The 20,087-nt window shown below is 41.1% G+C and overlaps 1 protein-coding gene across 10 annotated transcripts in view; it reads left to right on the top strand.

The window, feature by feature from the left end:
• Window positions 1–3,380: 3,380 nt before the first annotated feature.
• GIT2 (GIT ArfGAP 2) overlaps window positions 3,381–20,087 on the top strand; it is a 57,004-nt gene continuing 40,297 nt past the window's right edge. For 5 of the 10 annotated variants that reach the window (XM_075214378.1, XM_075214382.1, XM_075214377.1 and 2 more), the window contains exons 1-8: window positions 3,383–3,610; window positions 12,138–12,271; window positions 13,399–13,511; window positions 15,265–15,370; window positions 16,962–17,048; window positions 17,861–17,991; window positions 18,665–18,759; window positions 18,873–18,918. In XM_075214378.1, coding sequence (XP_075070479.1) covers window positions 3,559–3,610; window positions 12,138–12,271; window positions 13,399–13,511; window positions 15,265–15,370; window positions 16,962–17,048; window positions 17,861–17,991; window positions 18,665–18,759; window positions 18,873–18,918 — 764 coding nt within the window. In that variant the 5' untranslated portion in view covers window positions 3,383–3,558. Of the gene's footprint in view, window positions 3,611–12,137; window positions 12,272–13,398; window positions 13,512–15,264; window positions 15,371–16,961; window positions 17,049–17,860; window positions 17,992–18,664; window positions 18,760–18,872; window positions 18,919–20,087 lie in introns of all 10 variants that reach the window. The other 5 variants (XM_075214371.1, XM_075214365.1, XM_075214374.1 and 2 more) reach the window with 4 other exon arrangements.

Here is a 20,087-nt window from a genome sequence, read left to right as displayed (position 1 = left end):
TGCACAAGGGTGCGACAAACGTCAGGCCATCCTCAAATGAGGAAGGACCCCTCTCTCTATTAGGGCAAAGGTCTTCAGATCCCCCCTTTGTGGTAGGATTAGGGGGATCCATTTGCCCTGGGATCCTCCAAGGACACAGGAGGATGGGCATCAGAGGTTTTCAAGGGGTGCGATGACCCCCAGGTCATCAAATACAGAGCCCATAAGAGCCTAACACATCCCTAGATCTGTGAAAGAAAACATAAAAGGGAGGGTGACAAACAAGAAATTAGTGGTGAGTGAATACAGCCTGAGTCTAATGGTCAGGCAGATATAAAAAATTCTCTCACCCAGCCAGAAGGCCAGGGCATTAGGAGGTGGGGCATAAATGAAAGTGGTTAGAATGTGCAAAGTCACGTTTCAGTGCAGGAACTGTGACTTCCTCTGGCACCCCCGTATCACCACTCTATAGGCACATCTTATCCCAGGTTTTCAACACCGCTCCCAGCCCCCTGGCCAGAGGACTAAGTGCAGCATGTCATGATAAGAGCAGATTTTTGTATTCATCAAGAGGTATTATTATTTTTATTTATAAGGCGCCACAAGAGGTCTGCAGCGTCGTACAAGATTTATACAGAAGGCAGTGATCCATAACACATTACATGAAGAACAAAATACAAAGACCAGACATTACGAATAAACAAACATATAAATAATGCAGATAAAATTATTTTCGGGACGGTGAAGGTAGTGACCAGCGTGAAGTAACCCTGAGCTTAAGAAAACAGGACAAGGAAGCAGGCCAAGAGGTACAGAGGGTGATGGCGTAGTAGAAGTAGAACACAAGGAGGGCCCTACCCATAAGAACTTATATTCTAAAGGAAAGGAGGAGACACCAATAGCGTGGTATTGTCACGAGCCGCGGCAGTACTCACAGCCGCCGCGGCTCGCTTCCTGTCTGCCCCAATGTCCCGGCCGTCACCATGACGACCGGGACGTCACTTCCCTCCAACTCCCGACCGTTGCCAAGGCAACGGTCGGACGCCTCCTCAGCGCCGCGTCCCGGCAGCCGGGCGCGCATGCGCTTTAGGGTCAGATAATCAAGATTCAGCCTGTGGCTGAATTAGCAGCCATTAGCCTGCAAGTGTGATTTCAGGGCTAAGTCCTGATTGGTCTTTGTAGGGTCTGGCAATTAACCTGCAAGTGTGGCTCTGCCTAGGGGCAGGTTCTGATTGGCTGTGGGTTGTATTTAAGGCAATGAGGTCTGCTGCCTCATTGCCGGTTATAGCTTCTGTGCTCCAGTCTGCTGACCTGCTTGTTCCTGTTCTAGTCTTCTGAGACCGCTACTGATTTCCCGTGTATGACCCTTGGCTTTGAATTGGACTTCACTCGTGTTTCCTGTGACCCTGATCTCTGGCCTGTTTACCGGTTCTGCTATTCGCCTGTGACCCCTGACCTCAGCTTGTTTACCGATACTGTTGTCTGCTGCCGGCCCTTGACCTCTGCGTGGACCTGGGTTCTCCCCAGCCGGTACACACTTCACGACCCTCTGTCAGTCTGCGGCCCAGTCTGTCTCCACCATCAGGGGCTCCAGTGAACACCTGATTGGCAGAGTAGATTCCGGGTTGTGTTGTGCCGGCTGGAGGGGTTCCTAACAGGTATTGAGTGGGGGAGTGGGGATGAAAGCTGAAGCAAGGGGTTTAGGAGAAAGGCCGATAGGCGTGATTAACGAAATAAGTCTTTGGGGCACGCTTGAAGCCCTTGAGAGTAGAGGCTAACCTGATAGGGCATGGGAGATTGTTCCATAGCATTGAGAAAAGACCCAAAAGAGGCAAGGTGAGAGTCAGGTAGTCCAGAGAGAAGGGGGTTACAGTAATAAAAGCGAGAGATTACAAGTGAGTGAATAAGAGTTTTGGTGGCTTCTGTGGTGAGAAAGGGCTGTATCTTGGATATGTTCTGGACGTGGAAGTAGCAGGATTTTGAGAGGGACAAAATGTGAGGTTTGAAGGAGAGAGTGGCGTCAAGGATGGCATCAGCATTGAGGGACAGAAAGGAGGGTAGTTTTATTAACAGAAAGAGAGAGGGGGTGAAGTGGGGAAATGTTGAGTTTAAGAAAGCGCTGGGACATCCAAAATTAGATGGCTGAGAGACAGCAGACAGCATGAGACTAAAGGGAAGAGGAGAGGTCAGAGGATGAAAGATAGATTTGGGTATCATCAGCATAGAAGTGGTACTGAAGGCAAAAGTTGCGGATTAGGTAACCATGGATGGAGGTTAAGAGGGAGAAAAGCAGGGGGCCAAGAACGGAACATTGGGTAACTCTAATAAGGGAAGAGGGGGGATGTAGAGTCATGTGTAGAGACTGAAAAGGAGTGGTTGGTGAGGTAAGAGGAAAACCAGAAGACAGTGTTACAGAGGCCTATAGATTTGAGAGTTTGCAAAAGGAGGGCGTGGTCAGCGGTATCGATGGCAGCAGAGAGGCATCTGCTCCTTGTTGAATATGAATGTGCATATCCTGATTTATGTGCTTTTTTTTTTTTTTTTAATAAAATTTGCAGTACGTTTCTTTTGCATGCCTAAATGAATTGGAAACTCATTTTGAATATATATTAAATTCCAAAACTTAGAAAATAAGAAGGTAAAACAATGCATCTATTCTGAAAACTATGGACATTTCCAGAGGCAAAATATTCCAGGGAGATATCTCAAAAAATTGGAACAGGTCATGGAATTTAGGGAACTATGTCATCATGGATTTCCCTTAGGGTAGGAAAGCCCAGAAGACTGGAAGGGAGATCTGTCTCAACTTTCTTCTTTGTAAAAAATAAAACAAATCTCTTGTGTGTGCCAGGTCTGATTCAGTGAATCCAACAGTGGCTGTCACTTCTGCTGTTAGATCTAGGTCACACTGATTTTATCAATGCTGACGCTAGGAGAGATCTGAGACAGACTCCCTTGTTAAACAAAAATGGTGTGATCCAGTTCTAAAGATTTGTGTCCCACATGGATGCAATCGTTCTCCACTTCAGTATGTTACAGTGCTCTGTTGCAGATTAATTCCTGTCTGTTTTAGGGTTAGCAATGTTGCATATAATGCTGCCCTTGTATAGACACATTTTGGGTGAGCAGCTATAGGATCATACGACACACAATGTTATGCAGTATGAACACTTAGTGCTACAAGCACTGCAGCCTCTATGAATGTGCTCCCTTTGGGGGTGTGTGGGATGCTGGTGGGGGTATGCATGCGTCTGACACACAGTAGGCTGTGCTGTCAGTCTCTATACTGACACCGAGTACATGACACCAGCGCCACATTCCGGCGCTGCACTGGTGGGGGTGGGGTGCGCGCGCCGGGACCCCTGTCTGCGGGCACGTGCGTCGGGTGGACGGAGGGGCGTTGCTGGCTACCAGTGGGCGGAGCTTACTCGCCAGTCAGTCAGTGCGGGCTGTGTAGCGCCGCTGAGCCCTACGCCCGGCTTTGTGTCCCGGGACCGCAGTGTCGGTGTGAGCCCTCCCCATCGCCCGGCTCCTCACAGTGGCAACGCGGGCCAGGCCCATCCCCCGACCACCGCCATCATGTCCAAGCGGCTGAAGAACCCGGAGGTGTGCGCAGACTGCAGCGTGCAGGGTAAGCGGGCGGCTGTCACCTGGCGAGAGAGGGGAGGGGGGCTCCGTTGTCCGGTTGGCCGGAGAGACACAGAGGATCCCGAAACTGACGGGGGTGGGGAGAGGGGACATATTTAGAGATGATGCATTTCTGGGATGTGGTTTAGGGGAGGCCGGTGTATGTGTGCTGAGCAGGGGCTGCATGGTCGTGTCACTGTGTGGGCTCCTGGTGATCAGTTCCCCCGGGGGCAGTGTGCTTAGTGTGGGGTGCATCATGTATATATCCTATTACAGTCACCCAGTGGGTTACACCACACAATACTCAGATACAGGAGCTCTCTTATCAGGGGAGCACCGTAATGTTTACCTTGTCATCTTACACTCTGGCAGACCTGTATGTTGTGTGGCTACTAGATGCAGTGCTATTCTGTGCACTGTCATATTTAACACTAATTGAGAAATGGCTTTATACTGTTCAGTGCTACTAATAGTATGTGTAACATGACTTTTACTGTCGGGGTCCACAATCCTGACCCTCAAAATGCCCCCCGGGCTTGAACAGATGTAGTCATGTGTTTGAGTTGTGACTTCTGTGACTGTAGAATTGTTTTTCACATTGGTAGATCTGAAGCATCAGTTGATACAACATATTTCAGAAGTAGCAAATATTATAGGATATTAAGTATTTGAAAACTTTGTAAATAACACCAGCATGCTTGTTAAGTGCATACAGAGACAGTAGCCTATTACATAGTTTTGACTTGTTGCAGTGTATTCACTTTGTAAAAAATGTTATGAAGTTAGCCCATTTTAATGTACAGTACTCTCTTCAATCTTTGTAACTCCCTACACCACCTCATTCGACTCTTCTCCAAGCACCAGTCCTTCAAACGCTCACTCAAAACTCACCTTTTCAAGTTTGTCTACCTTACCTTCTCCTGACCATCTACTCCATCACTTCTTTCTTCTCCCGCCATCATCATGGTCTTCCAATTGGTCCTACGGTCTCTCCACATCCTCCCTTTAGAGCAGGCGTGTCCAACCTGCGGCCCTCCAGATGTTGTAAAACTACAAGTCCCAGCATGCCCTTCCTGCTATCACCTGGTTGTCTACCAGCAAAGCATGCTGGGGCTTGTAGTTTCATAACACCTGGAGGGCCGCAGGTTGGACAGGCCTGCTTTAGCGTGTAAGCTCTGACGGAGAATCTTCTTTACCTATTGTCCCAAGTCTGTCTACTGTCTGACTCCCTCGTATGTACTGTCATGTCTTTTGCTGTACTCTGTGAAAACACACAGGCCAAAACTGATGATGTAAGGATGGTGGCATTATTAAGAGGGTAGTGTACACAATTTTAATTCACTTTCCTGCCTCAGAAGATGCCTGATTTAAGGGAAGGTAGTGTTATATAGGAGGGAGGTGTGAGAGATATATTCTTTAAAATGGGGTTGCTACAAAAAGATCTGAGGTGTTTTGATTTTTATTTTTTTGCAGAATTAATTGCATATCAATGAAAAATGTGATGTAGTTGAGGATAATTGGAATATGAATTTCTTGACAAACCAGCTTTAGCTTGTAGCTAATAATTGTACATGTAACTTGCACTCCCTGCTGAGAAAGGATACATGTAAATGTCTGCTTAGCGTGCAACAGAAATCTTTGTGAGATAGCTACATCCTGTCTTCCTGTTTTAATACAGCTTCTTTCTTTCTAGTGTTTTGACAGCAATAGACACAAAATATGCCCATTTTAGGATTGTTTTGCATTCAGAATGCACCAGGAGTATTAGGTGCAAATCACAATGTAGTTTGTAAGTGTGTAGTGTTAATGTTTGGAGTATAATGTTTGATTTCAGTTGTTTTGTGTCGGTTGGCACATGCGATCTATTGTTGGTCAAGACAGGAAGAGGATTGCAGAAGTTTTTTCATGTCTAATGGGTGCATGAAGTTAGTGTTGGGTTGTTGAAGTCTGCACACTTTTATTCCACTTTTTCTGCTTTACAGTTGCTACCAACTTTGAATCTTCAGTGTTCCCTAGTTTTTCACAGTACATCAGTACTATCTAGTGCCAGTTTCCAATGTGTAGTGAAGATCTATCTCCTTTATATCTCATTACAAACTGATACTTTGGTTATCCTAACCTGTTTCACTAACCTTTTACCAGCTAGCTGTTCATACCTTGTGTCTAGTTTTCTCTTGGTCTGTCTTGAAGTTGCAAAGTTATTCTTTCATGCAATTAATATAATCAATTCTACATTACAGAAAAAAGACTAAAGTATTATAGGGATAATTGGAATAGATTTTGTTGTGGAATGTGACTGTCTAGTTTTTCATAATATACATATGTGGGAAAACTTTTTATTATTGTCTGGTACACACCCATACTGATCCAACAAGTTTTTTTTAAAGCTTTTGTTATGTTGTCTTTTGTGTGTGTTTTATTCCTAAATGTAGTAAATAAGCAAACCTTTAATTTAGAAGAGTTTCTGTAACACTGGCAGAACAAGGTATACTAAATGTTGGTGTAGGCGTAATGTGGATCTAAATTCTAAAATGAAAACTCTAGAAAATGTTTCTTGCAAGATTTGAGTATTTAAAATGCTCTATGAAAGTGCCGTCAATCTGAAAATAAACTGCACTTGTTAATTATACGGGTGCTACTCACGTCAGTGCTGCCCATACATCATTATAAGATCACACATAAGCCCAGCGGAGACATGCCCAGGCCGCTGGTTTGGGGTGATCGGGAGGCAGTGGGGTTTTTTGTTTTGTTTGCTTAAAGCCTGTGCGCAAAGCATCCTCCAAGAGCATCTTCTCCCAACCATCGAAGAACAGTTTGTGACGAACAATGCCTTTTCCAGCATGATGGAGCACCTTGCCATAGGGCAAACGTGATAACTAAGTGGCTCGGGGATCAAAACATCGAAATTTTGGGTCCATGGCCAGGAAACGCCCCAGACCTTAATCCTATTGATAACTTGTGGTCAATCCTCAAGAGGCGGGTGGACAAACAAAAACCCACAAATTCTGACAAACTCCCAGCACTGATTAGGCGAGAATGGGCGGCCATCAGTCTGTATATGGCCCAGAAGTAGATTGACAGCATGCCAGGGTGAATTGCAGAGGTCTTCAAAAAGAAGGATCAACACTGCAAATATTGACTCTGTGCATAAACTTAATGTAATTGTCAATAAAAGCCTTTGACACTTATTAAATGCTTGTAATTTTACTTCCGTATAACATAGGAACATCTGACAAAAAGGTCTAAAAATGCTGAAGCAGCAAACTTTGTTAAAACCAATACTTGTTTCATTCTCAAAACTTTTGGCCATGACTGTAAAAGCAGTTTTCTGGACATTTTTTTTCCCCCCTCATTCAGTTAATCTTAAAAGTATCCCTACATGAAGGCTCTTTTAAATCACGAGTTTTCTTACATGAAGTTATTGACGTTCAGAATGGTTTAAAGCTTTAACCACCAGGATACTGCTCGGAGTTCTTAACCTCCCAGTAGCTGTTACAGATGTTGATTTGTGACTGAAATAATTCCACTAAGTATAGACCTGCCAATGTGACCCATTTCAGTGCCGACTCTCTGTGACTGTGTTTCCTACCTTTCTTTATGTAAATGTTAATCCTTGCCTTTGACAGGAATACACTAAATATATTTGAAAAAGGCAGGGGTCTCCCTAATATAGCACTAATCATCACTCGCCCTCTCCAACCATAGAGGCAATCACTGGTTATGCACTGCAAGGGGCTTCACTGGTGTTTTATTTTTAATTAAAATGGTTATTGAGTGTTTTCATTTCAAAAAGCTGGTGGGGGATCACGAAAGGTGTACAGAAAGGAAAAGAGAGGTAGGGGCATGAGCTATACAGTCCAATTGAATCCAAAGTCATATAGAATTGTCATTTGAGGAGGGCTCAAATGGTAGAGGGGACACCAGGGGAATGTTTGTAGTAGAAAGTTGACGGAGAGAAACCGCAACATATGTGGCGTATTGTAAGTGAGTTTTATACTAATGGTCATTGGCGTAATAAGATGTCCAGATGCTCCAGGTAAAGGAGTATTGGAGGTGGTGGTGCTTGAATAGTGGAGGTGTCAGTTTTTTCCAATTGTGGGCAGTGAGACACCATGTTGTCAGTAGAATGTTCCTGATCAGTTTTAGTGTATGTTTCAGGGTATCCGAAATTGGACATGGGAGGAGGTGATAGGAGATTTTATCTGGTAACGCTACTTGAGTGATACGTTCAATCAGGTGGCAGACCTCATTCCAGAAGGGTGTTATTTTGAGACATGGCCACCATATAAGGCTAGGGTGCCTGTAGTAGAGTGTCGAGATACCCTAAGAATGGAGCTGGTGAATCCCATTTCCCAGAGGGTATGGTGCATGAAATGCCAGGCCACAAGTTTAAACGCCTTCTCAGCGGCAAGGGACAATTGATATGATAGAAGCCAATCTGTTAGGAGCAATAAGTTCAGTAGTGAGATGGGTCTGTAAATGGAACATAAAAGGGGGTCTCTGCCCTCCTTGGGGATAACCCTGTCACATTTCCTGCCTTGGAGGATGGAGTTGAAAAGATCTAGCAGGAGAGGCGTGAGGGATGGGAACAACTTTTTGTAGTACTGGGAAACCATCAGAGCCTGGTGCCGACAAGCTCTTGAGTGACTTGATCGTGAGGTTTAATTCCTCCGCGGGAACCTTGGCGTTGAGGGATGCTAGTTGAGCTCGAGGGAGAGTTGGGGTAAATGTTTTTGTTTTTTTTTGCATGTATCGTTTAATTTTTTATCTTTTTGGAGGTCGTACAGGTCAGAATAATAAGCGTGAAATTGATTTGCTTTTTTTTGGGGTCATAAAGTGGGTTTCCCCCAGGGTCTGTGTTGGATATTAATCTATTCTGGGTTCTCTTTGTTCGAAGCTTATGGGCCAAGATAGAATCTGCCTTGTCGCCCCATTCATAATAGCATTGGCAGAGCCAGAGGAGGGTTTTGACTGCCTTTGTGGAAGGAAGTTGATTAAGTTGCCCACTGAGTGCCACCAGTTTGTGATAGGTTTTTTTTTGCCTGGGCGAGCGTTGATGCTGCGTCGTGAGAGTGGCTAAGGCGGACTGACGGTTTGAGATGTGGGTCACTGTTGTTTTAATGTTAGTATCCAGGCTCGTTCATGTTCTTTGATCATATTCTGATCTGTTTGCCAGTCTAAATTTGTGAGGGGGTATGGGAAGTGTCTTTATTCATTTCCAGAACACTTGTTACACATGTGTATATAAACTGCAATACAATAGTGATCAGCTGATCAGAACATGGCTGCTTTCACATAAGCATACTTTAATGACCTACAAGTAACCTTGCTGCAGAAATTAAATTGCTACAAAAGTGTATGGTCCTATGTAGCATGGAGAAAGCTGTGATCAATTGTACATGGTAACCGTTCCTTATAAGTGTCATCTGATGGAATCTCAGGTTACCTATCAGTCCCAAGGAGATTATAATAGTGCTAAATGTGGCAATTGTTGAGTTTGTCAGGCTGACCCTTTGCTGCTATGAAATAAAAAGCAGTTTTCTTCCTGCTTTGCCATTTATGACTGACAGATTGCGTCTTCCTGCAGGTAATTGTATCATACTGAAGCTAGGAGAAAGGGATTTTGTTCCACATCATATTGGCAGATGGCCAGTCTCTGAAATCTACATTGAAAATCAGTTCAGAAGTTGGTTAGAGGTCATTGGTTTTCGTGAAATGTATATCTTGCAACTCAGAATCTTTGCATCCAAATCAAATGTCTACATATCCTCCTGAGAGTTGTCATATTGATTATTACTAATATTCTTCACTTGTAAATAATCTTAATGAAGCATAATGGACTTCAATTGTTTGGTAGTGGCATTATAATCTTTATAACCCTTTCCAGACTAACAAGAAGCGGCAACAATTGCTTCTCTGCTCCAGTCTGAACGGCTAATGATTATAAAGCACTATGAAATATGCTGGCGCTGTATAAATAAATGTTAATAAACTACTAATTCTGCTTTTATATACATTTGTGGTAGCCTAATGCACTTGATTAGCAGCATCTTCATATAGAAGCAGTAAAGGTGTACTTGTTAATTAACAGTTGCCACTTGCAACATGGACTCAGTTCACCTGTCATTTTGGTTATCAAGCACTGAAAACTGTTTAGTACCTGCTAGTCCCTCCCAGCATTCTGCATTGGTGACATGCTGTAACTTGCAGTTCTGCACAGCAGCTGGGTAACTCATCTTGTCTAGGCAACATTCTACAAAGGCATTATATCTGGACTAAGTGGTCTGCCTGAAACAGCTGGTTGAGCGAGGGGTGGGATGAGTAAGTGTTAATCACTGAGAGGGGCTCTCCCTTGTAGTACAGTCTGTTAGTTCGCCTTACTGTCATCCCAGTGATTTTGAGTTCCTCACTCATGCTCAAGAACACTGAATCCTCCCTGAAATGACAGGTGGGTGGAGTTGAGTGGTGCCCATATAATTAAGAGATACCCTCACTTTTTCACACATGGATTCTTCATGTTGGTTTATTTTTTTGTTAAATATATAATGAGAAAGTAAAATGTTATGTGATATCTGTAAAATTTTAGATTTTGTTGAGGGCTGAATAACTTGTTTGTATCCTGATTTGTAAAACACAGGTTTCAAAGAGGGTGTACTTTATCACATGACTTTAACCAGCTAATAATACCACCGTTTAGTTTTTTGTTTCATTGCCGTTTTCAGAGTCTACAATAGTCTGTTTGCAATACTTATGTCCTTGTTTATTTACTTCCTCTTATTAAACTTTGTGCAGTTTATTCCTAAACGTTTGTAATGTTTTTCTGTTGCATCAAAATCATATCTTTTATCAGTATCTGATTCTATTAGTGTATTGTCCTAAAATTGTGGCATATTGCTTCAGCTGTGTGATGGCGTAGGGATGTAATATTGTATTAAATATTAATATTATATATTCATTACTGCATAATATGTTTACATATATAATAAGAGATTTTTGTTTAGCCATATCAGGCCTTACCCTAGTAGAGCTTACAATGTAACTTCCCTACCACAGGCACACAAACACATAAAGCAGCAATCCCACATAGATTTTTGTTTTCTTCTTTAAAAAGCACGTTACGTCCCTTCTTGGGCAGGCATCTGACTTCATTTTGATGCCTTTTTTTTTTTTTAATCTTTTTTATATAGTTGGTGAAAAAGGCTTTTTTTTATTGTATTGCTAGTGTGACATTTCACAGCACAAATCCTCCTGTGTAGCCTCCTGACGTGGCTAGAGACATTAAACTACTTTACTATCTATCTACACTATTTCTTGTGGTGAACAAGATTGCAGTACTACCGGAGGGAAGGGAGACCAGTTTAAAAAAAAATATAATATATGTTTTTCAAAGAGGAAACCCCCTTTTACACATTCTCATAGCAGTTACTTGCCAGTTTTGTAATACTGTTTTTAATGAACTGTGTTACATAAGCAATTTTTTGTTCTTTCTAATAGCTGTGTAGTACTGCAGTCTTCAGTCACTCAGTGTTACAGTTTAATTTTCTCACAAGCTCTTCGAGCAATTAATTAGACATTTTTCATGGAGAGCTCATATAACTTTTTTCCTTGTGATCTTTTGAGATTAAACAATTGCATGACATTAAATTACATGGTTAAAATTGTGAGTGTAGCCCTAGTCTTACTCATACTTGTCTGGATGGAAGGTCTAGTGGCGAGTGCAGGGGGGCGCACTGCAATGAGATGCGTTATTTTTGTGAGCAACACAGCCTAAAAAAGCTGTGTTACCCGCACAATCCAAAATTCATTCTACTTCCCCAGCCGATACCTGAAGTTTCCCAACCACGTGAACCATACTTGCCAACTCTCCCGGAATGTCCGGGAGACTCCCGCATTTTGCCAGAGTCTAACGGACTTCCGGGAGAGTGTGGCAATCTCCCGGATCTGCCCACTTCACTAGGTAGTGCCCCACTTCCTAGTGAAGTGGGCAGAATTGGGTCACAAACGCCGCGATTCCCAGTGATTCGCGGCGTTTGGCCCCACCCCCCCGCTGTCAAATAACGCGTTTGCATCATTACGTTGCGGGTCCAAAATGACGCACATTTTGGAGCTTCTCCCCCCGGCAGGCTCCCGGAAACCAAGTTGGTAAGTATGCGTGAACAAAATGATTAGACCCATTTTTAGTGTGGTCACATGCCAGATAGTGGTCTCTTGGAAAAAGCCACTTCACCGACCATATCTATGGTGTGTAACCACATTTGCACACCTACCAAATGGAATTTGTTACCAGTATCTACGGAACGCCTCTGTATTCTTTCATGAATCATGCGTTTGATGCTGCTAATAAAATAAAAACAACAACAAAAAAGCTCTGCTGAGGTATACTCTTGTACTGTTTCTAGATCTCAATGTGTATACATCTTACCTGGCTACAGAAAAAGCCCACCTGGCCTTTTCCCATGTAAGCTTCATTTCAGGCATCCAAGCATAAGTTAAATGATGCACCAGTGAGTACTTTTTGTTCTTATTTACAGATCCTCGCTGGGCATCTATTAACAGAGGCGTCCTGATCTGTGATGAATGCTGCAGTGTACACCGAAGCCTGGGACGACACATCTCACAAGTGAGGCATCTTAAGCACACGCCATGGCCCCCCACCCTGCTGCAGGTAATATCTCAAGTTTGGTTGCAGAACAGCGTTATGGCCGCAACAAAGAGCGATAGCTGTTTGACTTTTTTTTATAAATGCAGTGGATAATGCTATGATATTATGGAATCTTACTGGAATCATGTTTTTTTGTTGATTTTTAGATCAGAATTTTAAGACGGTCTAGTCTTTTTATAAATTTGATATACCAATTTAGATTATTGCCTTTGTTTGCCCAGTTACATTACCACAGAGCAGACACAGATGTAGGTTTGCTCATTGGCTGCACAGATTAATAACCTGTACATTTCCCTAGATTAGGCGCAATATAGCCAAGAAATTCTTTAGGCATTCGTTACACCATTACATTGAAACAAGACAGCGCCTAGGTAGATTTACTTCAGGTTGTAGCTCTCAAACACACTCTTCTACACTGGAATAATACATGCTAAAATATTATACAGAAAAGTAACTGGAAACCTGAGAACCTTTCAAACACATGTAATATTTCCTTCTTTTTTTTTGTCACTGGTAATGAAATTGTGAAATTTATTGATGTCTTATACATTTAGATGACAAAGATTTTTTCAGTCAATGAATGCTGGCAATTTCCTGACAAGGACAGCTGATGTGGAGCCTGTTCTCCACTGTTTCATAGGCTGTGTGCAGCGGGTTCTTGTCTGTTCTCTACCCACCACTTGTATTCTCTCCTATAATTTTATGCTATACTATGTGTCATGTTTCCATTTGTTTAATGTAGTTAAGCTGAACTGACTTCTAGTCATGTCTAAATTATAGACTGTGTTTTGTAGATGATGGGCTTAGGCTCATTTTTCTTAGTTTAAAGACATTTCTTTTTACTTTTGTCTATTTTAAGCATTTAATTGCGCCCCCCCCCCCCCCCCCAATCTAAATATTAGGTTATTCTAACCAAGTAATGCTGCCCAGCTCTGATTCACTGGGTGAGCAATAATCTCACAAACGAAAGTCAGACATACAGCAGCAGTATTATTCTGAACACAATATGTACTATGTGCAACAAAGACAATGTCCTAAATAAAATTGCCTGCCCAGAGTTTAGACCAATATTGTTGCACAGAATAGCATCAGGTTATATTTTAACATGCTTGTTTTATTTTGTTATTTAGATGGTTCAGACATTATATAGCAATGGGGCAAATTCCATATGGGAGCATTCATTGCTTGACCCAGCATCCATAATGAGTGGAAAGCGGAAAGCCAATCCCCAGGATAAAGTGCAGTAAGTCTATATAAGCCACATTCTGGTTTTTGTTGCATAATTGTAATGCCTAGATTGCAGGTTACATTCACAGTATGTCCTATCTGTAGCATGGGATTGTGTCTCTCATTCTCTCTGTCCAGATGGGCAGCATGCTTTACAGGTAAAATATCTGGGCTCCTGTCACTCACTACCTGTCCCTGCATGCCTATCATTACTCTGATCACACAGTACTCACTGGAAGCTGGAGCCTTCCTCTCTAACCTTGGTCTAGCTTGTCTCTCAAACACTGTTTGCTACCCCTACAGTCTCTAGATATGTAGGTTAGTCCATATAGAGGGGGAGGGAGTGATTGGCTGTAATGAAACTCCTGCAGGCAAGTCAACTGGTAATGCTCTGTAAACCTTCTCTGGCATCAGAGCAAGTACTTAAATCCTCCAATCACATGAAAACACCCCCTTGGTGTTGGCACTCTCATTCAGGCTAATCACCGGACTGATGTTCACTGAAAGGTGCTCTACGCATACTTTTTTGGAAAATAGAGTGATGCTTTGATTTATATAGGCTGGGTCTCAAATTGTAAATATGGGTATGTTACACCCTTTGGTTGATGCATATTATAGAATATACTTAAAACTGGTAATATAAGGCCATCATATGGCCAGAACTTTCATTCAGTGGTGCATGTCACAGGACAGCTGCCCTCAAGTTCTCAAGGAGGAACCTAGCTGCACCCAACTAGTGGTCCATTTAGCCAGTTGATTTGAGTTACCTATAGGTAGTTTCTTCTGACTATAATTATTAATGGGCAAAGCTTTCACCTGCGGCCCCCAGCTGATTCCAGTTTTATGCCCCATCTCTGACTGCTATTGAATAAATCAGAGCCGGGCCTGCAAATTTTAGCTCAGCTGGGGTAAATCTAGGGCTATTTTTTAGAAAAGTATATTTTGTGGGTTATTCAGAGGGGGACAAAACAGAGCAGAAAGAGTGTGTGTGTGTCTTTTTCGTATTACTTAACTCAGGGTTTTTCAAACCCAGTCCTCAGGGCTCCCCAACAGTGCAAGTTTTCCATATCTCCTTGCTGGAGCACAGGTGTATTCATTACTGACTGACACAGTGTAACAGATCCACAGGTGGTCCTAATTATGTCACATGTGATCCAGAAAACCTGCACTGTTGGGGAGCCCTGAAGACTGGGTTTGGGAAACCCTGACTTAACTAATTACTGAGATTAAGGGTAATTCATACCTTTTAAAGCCAAAGATGAACCCTTTGAAGTGTATCTGGCTGTCCATCATTATTCCTTGATCCGTTTTGTTTATATTTTTTTTTAGTAGCATTGTGTTTACCAGCATTAAATAACAAAACACACATACATCTACATTTTATGATCATGGCCAAAGTAGGGAAGGTGAAGATGATATATTTTTTTTATTTTATTTATTCTAAATCACAAAGACAGCCTGTTGTAATTCCAGGAATGTTTTGAAGTATTTGCCTTGGAGGTTTCATACTTCACCATGTTTTTCTTGTGCTTTTTCTTTGCTCTCTTTTAGTTCTGAACTGCTTGAACTAAATTGGGTTTAAATGCATGCAGTTCCATCGGTCATTATTTCTCACTTAAATAACTGAACTGATGTCATTGTGTAATATTCAAACTTTCTATGTATGTTTATGCCATGAAGAACCTGTATTGAGAGGCTAGCTGTTCAAATACTGTATCCTTGCAAAGAATGTGTCTGTTTATATTTGTTGATTTTATGTTTGTTTACAGCCCAAACAAAGCTGAATTTATAAGAGCTAAATATCAAATGCTGGCATTTGTACACCGATTACCCTGTCGTGATGATGATAGTGTTACAGCCAAAGACCTTAGTAAGGTAAACATTTGTCTTCTAATTATATGCACTTGTTTCTGTTATGTCAGAAATTCGTTGCCCGCTGTGTTTTTGTTATAGAAGACTAGGAGACATGTTCTCGCACAGTGATCTGTGAAGAGGGAATATATTTATCATAATATATATAACGCTCTGTGTTTAAATGCCTGTCACAGCTAGATTGCCTGATTATATTCTCTTGTAGATAACGTTGTCTTTTTTTTCCCCCTCATTAAACAGCCCCTATATTGCTGTTACTTTTGAATTGCAGTAACAAATACAAACCTTTTTGTAATCTCAACCCTTCTAAAATGCATACAGATAGTTTAACTTTTGTTAGCTTTTAAAAATGAGCAATATTTTCTGCATTAGTTTGACTTTGTGTGATCTGATCTGTATGTTCTTATTGAACACATTTATCTGAAATTTTGTCAGTTTAGTAAATGTTTATCTTTCAAGAGGGTGGCTCTCTATTCAGAACTCATGCACTCATTGATATGTTTGACTAACGTGTATGAACTGCTAGCAGCATAACCTTTAAATTGGATTAATGGTAGTTTCTTGACAATTTTGCACCAGCCATTCTGTAATATATTTGTGTTTTAAGTATTGTTGTCATACTGTGTGACTTACATTCCTGCAGAGCCGTAACTTAGAATTGTAGCGCCTGGGGCGAGAAAGACAAATGCCGCCCCCCTATCCCTCAATTTTAACCGAATGAACCTAAAACATTCCTAAATTGCGCCCCCCTTCAGCGTTGCGCCCTGGGCGGTTGCCCCCTATCGCACAGCCCTAGTTACGGCCCTGCATTCTTGTAAAGGGGTTTTGCATATGACACTATGATAGCACATTTTAATATGATCTATGCAAAAAGTGCCATCATATTATACAACATTCTGGGTTATAAGTGGCAGAAGAGTTAAATAATTCACAACGCAGGGGCTCCTTTATGGGCTGTAAATATAGCCTCCTGCAGCAAGGGCTATTCCAAGTGTTAACTGGTAGTGGTCAGCAAGTAACTGGTTATTCGGGACGGTCTACTAATATGCCTTGTATATAAAAAGTGGGTAGTTTGAGGGGTTGGAAAGATAAATTGAAGTGGAGAAACCGCTCACAGATGGATTACAGGAGACATTCTCTTGCAAAATTTGCTGAGTAAATAAAAAAATTCCTTAACCTTTAGTGTTTTGTGATCTGTGTTCTGAAACTGAAATGCAGCCCGAACTATGATACTCCCAGTGGATGCAAAGATATTTTTCATCTACTATATTTCAGGTTTTAGTGGCGCTTTTACTGTCCATACTTTCATGGATTGATTCCATGTGATGCGATATCCAGAGCAGGAAGACCAAATAGTATTTATACTAATATTTCAGTTAATAGCAATTCTGGTAATAATTGTATTACATCAACTCTGAGGAGGTGAGAGCTGATAATAACCCTTTTCATGGCTTTAAAGGGTGAAATGACTGCTTGGCATGAATGTGATATGTTAACAGTTATGTGTTTTATTTGTTATATATACCCTTGTTTGTGTGTAGTTGTTGACTGTACATTGCACATTGTATGACTCTGTTTTTGTTTTTATGTCCAGCAACTTCATTCCAGTGTTAGGACTGGTAATTTGGAAACCTGTCTGCGGCTATTATCTCTGGGGGCACAGGCTAATTTTTTTAATCCGGTAAGTTGCTGCTTGTGTATGATTATGCGGACTTCAGACTAAATCATTTGTATTTATTGGTTTATCTTGGTACATCTGTTATCATTTATGTTCACGCTATTGTTAATGTGTATTTTATGTGACCTTAAGACTAAAATACGCTAGGGAAATTTTGCGTTTATTTTTCAATAGACTAAATTCAACCTCCCCTGCATTCTGTACTTAAAGGACTCAGACCTCCAAACATTAATCTCCTGATTAACATATCCACGTGTTTTATCTCATGGTAGCTACTGGATGGGATTTCTTGATGGAAAACACCATCTTCAAAAAATGCTAGCGATCACTCCTCGTTTTGGAGAAGTGGTCTGAATTTGAAATATATTTTTTTTGGACAGTGTCCATATCAAAATAATACTTTTTGATGAAGTGAATTTTTATAAGCTGACGGAGACTTTATTGCTTTGAGTTATTTACTTGTTCTCAATATTGCAGTAACAGAAGTGCAATAGGAATATTATCTTTTAATTATATACAAGTGCTGGACAATCGTGGAGATATGTTGCAAAATGTAATGACCGCACAGGAGCGTACAAAGAAACAAAGTAAGAAGGCCATGTTAACAAGAGCTTACTTTCTATAGGAATCTCAGGAAATAAAACAAAAAGCATGGGTGTTTTTTTTTAATTTTTTTATGTAGTATGATGTAGTCCCATATCGGTGTAATAACGAGCATACAGTGCTATGGATGGAGTAGCAATGTTGTGATGGATAAGTGATCAGGACGGGGTTTCTATGGAGTAAGACAGACATTTTTGTTTTTTTCTTTTAAGGAAAAGGGAAGTACACCTCTTCATGTGGCAGCCAAAGCAGGGCAGATACTGCAGGCTGAGCTGCTTGCAGTGTACGGTGCCGACCCAGGTACACCTGATTCTGCTGGGAAAACGCCCATTGACTATGCAAGGTGAGTGGCCATTTATCTGTAACCAAGTAGCTACTGCAATAGTCTGTGCAGAGGAAGTAGATTGCCCTTTCATATCAATAATGTCAAAATGACCTACTTACCATTTACTAGCTGAATATGTCCATGACATGGAGGAAGTCTGTTCAAATCAAAAGTAAGATTGATCTTCCCGATAACTTCGGGGACACAGTGAAGTGTTTGTTTGCTTTATTTTTTAAAAAAAAATAATTGTGGAAAAGCAGGTTTGGTTTAGTTTATATTAACTTGATGCGTTCAAGGGAACAAATTGGGGGGGATTCCGGATTACATGTGACATAATTAGGACCACCTGTGGATCTGTTACAATGTGTCAGTCAGTAATGAACACACCTGTGCTCCAGCAAAGAGATATGGAAAACCTGCACTGTTAGGGAGCCCTGAGGACTGGGTTTGGGAAGCCCTGGCTTAGATAGTGGTATTTAAGGATGCTAAAAAATGCGTAACAAAGGCAGTTATGTATATCTCCATGTCACAGATCACATTTTAGAGATATTTTTTATATTTTTTGGAATTGTATTGTTAAATATTTCTGTGCACTTTGCTGCTATTCACATGTGTGTGTTCTTGGTGTGACTTCCTTATCCCTTGTTTTTAATATGACTGAAATTTTATCTCCTGCGTTTCATTCCTGCAGGCAAGGTGGCCACCATGAATTAGCAGATCGACTTTTGGAAATTCAGCACGAATTGACTGACCGATTAGCGTTTTATTTGTGTGGGAGAAAGCCTGGTAAGCATTGTAAATGTGAATGCCTTTTATATCAAATAGTTTTCGGGAAGTGAGAACAATATAGGAGATACAAATTATTGTGAATAAATCTTTTTTTTTTTTTTTTTTTTCAGACCACAGGAATGGACAGCACTTTATTATACCCCACATGGCAGACAGGTAAGGGTCATTTTATATAGTACTTAATCTGTAGTTTGCAATTCTGCTTTAATAGAGGATTTTGTTTTGGTTTTTTATGATGCTTTGTGATCTGACTTTATTGCTGTAATTGCTTGTATTCTAGTACTACATCAGGATCATTTATGCTAAAAGTATAAATGTAATATTTCATTTTGTTGTGCGTTTTAAAGGACTGCTAAACCCCAAATTATGAACCCTGGATGTAAGATGTATTATTCGGTGGTAACTTGACATTACACTGTAGCTCTGTGGAAAAGTAATATATCACCTTCCCACTCCACTCCATTATTAATGGGATCAGATACAAATAGCTGAGGCTGCAGTGATTGTAGCAGCTGTGACATCTCTAACCCTTCTTTATATGTGAATCAACCACTCCACCCCGTGCATTTCTGTGACACTAAGCCACTCTTTAGGGCTCATTTACTAACATTGCATTTAAGTGCAAAGGCCATGACAGCACGTTGGCAGTTACTCTGTGTTATATATATATATATATATATATATATATTGCATGTTAACTGTCCTCCTAACATGTTCGGTGTCAGTTTTATGCCCCAAGAAATGAATCTTAGGAAGGCATCTATTATCATCTGCGAAATTTGTGGAAACAAAAAAAAGTCATACTTTGAAATAATATGCGTGATTAGGAGTTACAGTTTAACTTCAAAGTCTGGCTGTTCTAAGAAGCAATGACTTCATCTGTTATGGAGCTCTTTGTTTTTGTGCATGATAGGAGGGAGAGACAGCTGTAGGGCAGCTGCAGAAAGTCATTGTAAATAGCAGCTTTGTTATGTAGACATTTTTCATGGTAATGTGGAGGGGTTTTTTTGTATACATTTTTAAATATGCATCCGTAATGTTAATTTTCTCTTTTGTTCTGCTGCTGTGCGTGTGGAAAAAAGGAGGCTGTAAGTAAAATATTCTTCTTTTTTTAGGATTTTTTTTTTTATGTATGTGAATACATCCAGTAACAGCAACTTAGGCCTGTTTAATGAGTAATATATACTTCTGTTTAACTTGCTGCTATTATTGCAAAGGGGAATTACATAATTACTTTGCCAGTCTCCTTATCAGTTTGTAGCATGGTCCATAGATAAGCAATGTAATCAGTGTCAGTGATACGATAATCTACAGACAGTTATGCA

This window comes from Mixophyes fleayi, chromosome 1 (assembly GCF_038048845.1).
Source record: "Mixophyes fleayi isolate aMixFle1 chromosome 1, aMixFle1.hap1, whole genome shotgun sequence".
Classification (NCBI taxonomy): Eukaryota; Metazoa; Chordata; class Amphibia; order Anura; family Limnodynastidae; genus Mixophyes; species Mixophyes fleayi.
This window is presented reverse-complemented; position numbering and strand designations above follow the sequence as displayed.